Below are 7,500 nucleotides of genomic sequence, written 5' to 3' on the forward strand. Positions count from 1 at the left end.
TTATAGCAACTTGATTTTGTGGCCATGTTCGTAGTAGAGTTAAACTGTATCACGGCTGACCGTGTACAATATCAAAAATACTCATCCCTCAATTCAATGAGTCACCCTCTGGCAAGCCAAAATTCACTGTGAAACGCGCCGAACTTTAAGCATCAGGTGCTCTGTTTTTTTTTAAGGGCCCGGTTACTCGAAAGCCGATTAACTTAATCCGGGATTAGCGTAAAATTTTGTTTCTTTTTTTCGTTTTTTTTTTTTTGTGGAAGTTTCTTTCGCTTATCTTTTTTTTCTTTTCAAAATTGACTTATTCTAATGTAATGCTTTGCCGAATATCAGCGTTGAACAGCATTTGGGAGTGGAGAAATAAACTCCTTAATGAATTTTTTATCTGGGATTAGCTAGCGTTAATCGGCATTCGAATGGCCGGGCCCAGGTGTCTTAAGCCTTGAGGGGAGGGGAGGGGAGGAGCTTGTCGCACACTAGCCCCAGCGCCTACCCCAAATGAAGTTCTCACAATGTTCTTCGCGTAGTTTGTTGAAAGAACCAAACCTGTTTCCTCATAAAATATTCAATTTATGCTTACAGTTCCAGTTATCGCTAAAACTGTGAACCTCTCGTTTGCTTCTAGTACTATGCCTGCGCCGTTGAAACAGGATGTTTTGTAACCACTGTTGAAGAAACCTCAACTCAGTCACGAGGTGTTTTCAAACGATCAGTTTCCATTTTGCAATTTTGCCAAGTCAACTGAGAAGGTTGCGGAAATATGTTTAGTATTTCATATCATTTATTTATTTGTTTATTCATTTATTCATTCATTCAATCAATTATTTACTTATTTATTTCCCTTAGGAGCTATCCTCAGGAATTTTAATTCAAAAAGATTTCACGTAAACTTGCTCAAAACAGGACCCAGGACATTCTCGTTTTTCCCGCCAATTGTTATGTTCGTCTCTTTCCCGCTAGTGCTTGCGATTTGGTAGGAGAATTGGTGAGTTTGTCCGCAACACCCATAATTTGTGGCCTTATCATTTACTTCCTAGTAAGTGGCAGACTCATCAGGTAGCCTCGACTTAAAGGGGCGATGTCACGTCATTTCGGGATGTTTGGGACAAATCTTTAGATAAACACAAGTTTAAAACTCGAAAACGGTAATGTGGAATTCCTTTACTGATATTAAAAGCATCGTCACATCACCAACAAGATGATTCTGCCATAAAATAGAAAAAGTCGGGCCTACTCTTTTCAAGATTTCCCAAATGCAATCCGTTTCAATCTTGCCCATTTGTATCCATTCATGCCTCTCTTTCCTTTTTCAGTATTTCTGTTGTTTTTCAAATGGTTTTTGCGATGTTTCGTTCTACTTATTAAGCATTCTGGGTGTCATGAAATGACATCATTTTACATGACATAGCCAGTTTAATTTAGTTATCCAAAAGTAAAAACGCGTTATGCCGGTAAATTTTGTTTGAAAGAAACTCTTTCTGGCGATGCGATAGTGCAGAGAATGCATTCAATCGAACCTGAGATCACTAGATGAAATTTACGATTCCGAAAACCAAATTTATTTGGAAAAGTGAGTGGCCCCATCATCTGAGTTCTTCTACACCCTTTAAGAAGCTAAGAGACAGATTTAAAGGCTCTCAAGAGTTCATTCGTCACCTTATGAAAGGAAATATCTGGATTTCGAGCTGAATTTACAGAAACGATATCTCCGAAACATTGCTTTGGACGCTTTGGAGGCGTTCAAAGTCAACTCTTCTGTTATCGTGGCGGTTTTCATCATTGTTATTATCGCTGCCTTGGTCTTCAGCTGTGCTTTGGCGTCTACTTTCCTCAGGAAAATCAAAGAATCGCAAAAGTCGTCGTTTCCAAAACGGTCTCTCATGACGGAAGTAATAATCAATGAAACATCTGCCCCTCAACTCAGAGGGAAGCTCATTGCAATCCGCTCCGTCGATTCTTATGATAGCCAAACTATTATCTCGTTTTTGCACAAGTCGATTAACTGCCACGTCAAGTTCATACTTACAGTAATTACTGTTCACGAAATTGCTGGAAAAGATCGCTATGACCTTGTAGCTCGTGTAAACACTATCTGCCATATTGTCTCGGATTGGTTTTCCAGGGACGAAGTCCTTGTAGTGAATACAACAGGTCAAATGGAGTTTGTCTTCTAGTAAGGGTAGAAGCGTTCTTTTCATCCAGTGCTCATCCTCGCGACTGTATATTATAAAAGCGTGGTACTTGAAATCTGTAACATCAAGAGAAAATGACCTGAGCTGTCATTAGGAACATTCAGATTCTAGTACGGGGACGAAAACGAGTACGAGATTTGACTGCCTGTTTTAACTCTGTTACTCTTATTGATGGTAACTGGGCCTTTTCCTGATCGAAAATGCCCAAACTGCTACCGTGTTGCTGACTTGTTTTGACACGACGACATTTTTGCAAAACCTCGTACTAAAATAACTACTTTACCTACGTCTTTCCCGCCAAAATGACGCTGGTTTGCGAGTGCTCACTGTTGTTCTATGGGAAAATCTCGTTCTCGTAGTCGTTCTCCGCCTGGAATCTAAATCTCTCTATTGGCTCTGCTTTTCGCGAGCTTCGGAAAAAATGTTCTTTTCATACATTTATAAGACGGCAATCATATTCATTACATAATCAACAGTAATATCGCGCTTCTGATTGGTCAATGACGAATGCATTAATAGGTTATAAAGTGCAAAAAGATGTTATAGAGTGCCATACGGAAGCTGGTATTAAAACAACAACAACAACGACGACGACACAAACCACAACAACAACGCCTTTCTTAGTACCCTACTTTAATTTACATTACAATATATAATATATATATATATATATATATATATATTTAATGAAAACTGGCTAGCAGAAAAAAGAAAACAACAAAAGAAAGCTAAGATGCCAGTTTAAACAACGGAAAGCCAGAAAAGCAATGGAACGATTTTGTTGAGTATATACAGGAACCCATGACCCAGAGCCTACAACTTCCATACTGGGCCTATGTCGTGGCATTTTTACAAACCGATCTATTTTTAGACTACGTTTTCCGAAAACAAACAAAGGCAGTTCCGATTTGGTGACCCTATGACGTCAGGTTAGTTTCTTGTAATTGGTCGCGCTCCTGTGGGAGTCTCATTCGCCAGAAAACAATTTAAAAATAAATCGGTTTGTCAAAACGCCGTGACACGAAGACAATGGAGTTGTAGGCAGCGGGTCATGGGTTTCTGGTATAAAACAAATAGAAAATCGTATGAACTTGCTCCCGCATTTCGTGATTTATGGTTACTCGTGATGATTTGAAAGTTCTCACATTGCTCTCGCCGTACGGCTCTTGCAATTTTGAGAAATTTCAAAACATCACTCGAGCTCATAAACCACGAAATGCACTCGCGTTCATCAATTTTTCTATACTTACCATGTGGCAAAGGAGGGTTGCTTTTCTTTCGGCGCAAGAAAAACCACAAGAAACTAACAACCAAAGCAATGCCACCCATGGTTCCAACCACTATGAACACAAACTTGACTCTGTTGGAAGGATCTAGAAGGAGACAATTGATTCACTTCATTTAAATTCAGATCATTAAGATCTGAGAGCAAACTTCTACACGGGAGCGTAGCGAAGCCGCACGGGTATCATCACGTCGCCCTGTGAGATCATATGGAAAGTGTCAAGTGTAGATAGGCTTTTTTCGATATATTAAAATTCAACTTGATAGTGAAGTAGCGAGGACAAAGACGAAGGAAAGTGGATGATATGTAAATATCTCTCACTTTCATTTCAACGTGTTTCTATTGCTTTTTTCCTTACTGCCTCACTATCAAGCTGAATATCTGATATTTCGAAAATGGCCTATTAGATAAGAGTGTTCTCACGAATGAGACCATTTTTACTATACCCGTTCCCGCGAACATTAGTTGTAATGTACCTGAAAAAACATGACATAAGCAGACACGCGTGACATGGCTTCTCCTGATTGGTTTAAGTGGCGGCCCTTTGTTTGTTTTCGCGCGTAAAGATAAGTCCATTTGTGACTGTGCTGGGGCAAGACCGCAAATTGATAGAGAAACACTCTTTTCAAATTCCCTCATGAAAGATTTAGATCTTACATTTCGAGAGATTAAAACAGATCTTTTTTCCGAAATATTAAAATTGAGCCTGAAAGAGAGGTGTAGAGGACAAAGATAATATGTATGAGATGCAAATATTTTTCACATTCATTCCAACGAGTTCCTATTGTTCTTGTCCTCACTGCCTCACTATCAAGCTGAATATTTGATATTTCGAAAATGGCCTATTCCTAATAGGAATCCTCATTGGACCTAAAAGCCAAAAGGTTTTTTCTAATGTATGATATTAAATGACCTATGAGAAGAAAATATAATTTACTGTATTAACTTATTTACTTTAAAATCATTATCATCCGTCATCAGTGGTAGTGGTAGTGGTAGTGGTAGTGGTTGTGGTAGTGGTAGTGGTAGTGGTAGTGGTCGTGGTCGTGGTCGTGGTCGTGGTCGTGGTCGTGGTCGTGGTCGTGGTCGTGGTCGTGGTCGTGGTCGTGGTCGTGGTCGTGGTCGCGGTCGTATTTAGAAGGATCTCAACAGAGGAGGGAAGGGGCGGTGACATTTTTCTTCTTCAATCGATACTACAAATTAAAAATGCCCGTGAGGATCCAAATTCGCTTGACTGTCAACAACTTTTCTTTAAGAAAATCATCACGTGAAAATCCATTTTAATAAGCTAGTTCGGAGTTTCAAAAAAATACGTGCGCGCGTTGGGATAAAAACAAGCATCTTTTGTTATGGAGATTGTTTGCAGAAATTTGCTTTCAAAATCTTTTCTATTTTTAGTATGTGTTTGATTTTATCCCAACGCGCGCACGTGTTTTTTTGAAACTCCGAACTGGCTTATTACGCAAATTGACGGAAATTAAGCATAAACAATTGTAGCTGAAATCACTCACCCGTCGTGGGCGATGGCGATTTCAATGGCTCACCTTTTGTGGAGACATGAGGCACATCTGAAAAAGGAAAGGAACTTTGCGTTTATTTTTTTTCTTTTTACGGTACCACAAACTGGGAGGGTTTGCAAATTATATCCCGACGCGCGCACGTGTTTTTTTTTTTTAAACTCCGAACTGGCTTATTACGCAACTGACGGAAATTAAGCATAATCAATTATAGCTGAAATCACTTACCCGTCGTGGGCGATGGCGAGTTCAATGGCTCACCTTTCGTGGAGACATGAGGCACATCTGAAAAAGGAAAGGAACTTTGCGTTCAGTTTTTTTTACAGTACCACAAGCTGGGAGGGTGCGCAAACTATATCCCGACACGCGGGCGTGTTTTTTTTTGAAACTCCGAACTGGCTTATTACGCAACTGACGGAACTTAAGCATAATCAATTGTAGCTGAAATTCCTCACCCGTCGTGGGCGGTGGCAAGGTCACTGGCTTATCTTTCTTGGGGACAGGAGGCACATCTGAAAAAGGAAAGGAACTTTGCGTTCAGTTTTTTCTCAATGTGATGGGAGGCAGAGGTATTAGGTAACTGAAGTTATCAAAGGATTTTAGGCCACCTCTAACGTCACTCGACTCTACGCCACGGCTACTAAGAGAAGTTACGGATACGGCAGCCGTTACGGATACGGCAGCGGCAGGGATTCAGGATTCAGGATTCAGGATTCAGGATTCAGGAATATTACGAATGTTGGAATATTAAGTTCGATAGCTTAGACCTCCTCTAGTCCCCCTCCTCCCTTCGCCGACAAGCACAACAGCCTTGGAATGCCCCCTCCCAACTTCGTAATTTAGTGTTACTTTAAAAAAATTGATTTCTTACCATTCATCGGAGGTGGTCGAAAGATCCGTGTCATCAAAAGTTTTGTATCGTTGTCGAACTTCGACAGGCCAAAGATCTGTGAAACAAGCAATACTGGTATAAGGATAAATTCCGAGCCAATTGAGGGCAATTTACTTGGAGAAATATATCGCGGCTTCCTATTATCTTTATGTTTGCCGGTTCATTTAAAGGATAAAAGGACAAGCTAAAGATTTGGCTTCGGTGGTCGTTGTTCATTTAAACGTTGAAACAGTTCGTTGTGATGTATTGTTAACTGCTGTTGGACCACTAGCTGCCAAACTTATAAACCTCGCATTTCGGAGCGAGCCTGCACTTCATGTATGCAAATTTCTATCTTGTATATCACCCAATGTAAAGGAATCCAGGAGGCCCCCAACCCGTGGATTCCGGATCCCGAATAGTGGATCCCGCATCCTGAGTCGGGGATCCCGGATTCCAAACTCACAGGTTCCATCGAAATGGATCCCGGATTTCATCAGACGATTCTGGATTCCAAAGCCTCACATTTCCTGGATTCCGGAATCCCCATTCCTTCACATCTGGCGATTGTATAATTTGTTGCGTTATTGGTTTCGGGAGTTCGTTCGTTCGTTTGTGTGTATGTTGCGCGCTTCTCATATCAGGGTTAGGTTTTGTGTTCAAAAAACGAGTTCGCCCAGCCATTAGATGCTTATACGTTCAAAATCACCCTTGTACGATGTGTTTCAGTGGAAAAGAAAGGTTGAAAAAGTATCTTCCGGTGGCTGGTTGTTTGTTGATCAGTGTGGGCCAAGAAAAGATCAAGGCGGTAAAATAAAAATTTTGGCTGCTCGGTAGGCTATGAGGGCTTTAAACACAACCAGGATGGACGGCTCCTCGGTTCCAGTTGAGCAACGATCCACCGTGCTATTTCTCAGGTTCATTTGTTCAAAAGCTGGATAATGCTATCCATCGGATAATTCACTATTCATTTTGCGCAACTGAATTGGTTTCGCTATGACTAATCCACTGGATAGTGATTTATCCGGCGGATAGCTTGAACGCGCTATCCATCGTTTGAACAACTGGACCCAGGACGTAACTCGATCCATATGACCCACGAGCCGCTGAGTACATGAAACGTGGTGAGTCGCCCCTCGATCAATTTAAAACTGTTCAACTCACCTCAATATGGATCACCTTTGTCTTCCCTGAAGGGGTAATTCTTCTATTTGTTGTGTTCTGGTCAGTACAAATATAACATAAGACAATTACAAAATAAAACTGAAGGAACCGAATTAGAAAGTTATGAACTATACACATGCGGAAATGTCACTTGGGTAAGAATTGTTTTAGAGTTGATCTACTCTCGGTATGCGGTTACACAGATTTAAGAGAAGTTAAGAAAGAGGGAAAAGTTCTATGAACACTGGGTTGCTTGCGCCAACATAAATACAGTTAACATCACGATTATCCATGCTAAATTAAGCCTTTCTTAGCCGAATCTTCAGAAGTGAGGAAGCTTGTTCTTAGTCGTGTTGAAGTCCAAGCAGGTCCAGTGCTACTGCGCCCGTCGAACCTTTCCCGTTGCTGTCACGCGATTGCCTTTTTTACATATTGAACCCTGCCATATGTCATACCTTTAAAACGAAAGAG

The 7,500-nt window shown here is 40.8% G+C and overlaps 1 protein-coding gene across 11 annotated transcripts in view; it reads right to left on the reverse strand.

Moving 5' to 3' along the window:
* Positions 1 to 763: 763 nt before the first annotated feature.
* LOC137969490 (uncharacterized) overlaps positions 764 to 7,500 on the reverse strand; it is a 22,089-nt gene continuing 15,352 nt past the window's right edge. For 2 of the 11 annotated variants that reach the window (XM_068815759.1, XM_068815756.1), the window contains exons 11-18: positions 7,485 to 7,500; positions 7,030 to 7,086; positions 5,866 to 5,941; positions 5,450 to 5,506; positions 5,223 to 5,279; positions 4,989 to 5,045; positions 3,443 to 3,565; positions 764 to 2,248 (exon numbers count right to left, since the gene is read on the reverse strand). The exon at positions 7,485 to 7,500 is cut by the window's right edge and continues 76 nt beyond it. In XM_068815759.1, coding sequence (XP_068671860.1) covers positions 1,692 to 2,248; positions 3,443 to 3,565; positions 4,989 to 5,045; positions 5,223 to 5,279; positions 5,450 to 5,506; positions 5,866 to 5,941; positions 7,030 to 7,086; positions 7,485 to 7,500 — 1,000 coding nt within the window. In that variant the 3' untranslated portion in view covers positions 764 to 1,691. The remainder of the gene's footprint in view (positions 2,249 to 3,442; positions 3,566 to 4,988; positions 5,046 to 5,222; positions 5,280 to 5,449; positions 5,507 to 5,865; positions 5,942 to 7,029; positions 7,087 to 7,484) is intronic. The other 9 variants (XM_068815763.1, XM_068815761.1, XM_068815758.1 and 6 more) reach the window with 8 other exon arrangements.

Source organism: Montipora foliosa, chromosome 9 (genome assembly GCF_036669935.1).
Source record: "Montipora foliosa isolate CH-2021 chromosome 9, ASM3666993v2, whole genome shotgun sequence".
Lineage (NCBI taxonomy): Eukaryota > Metazoa > Cnidaria > Anthozoa > Scleractinia > Acroporidae > Montipora > Montipora foliosa.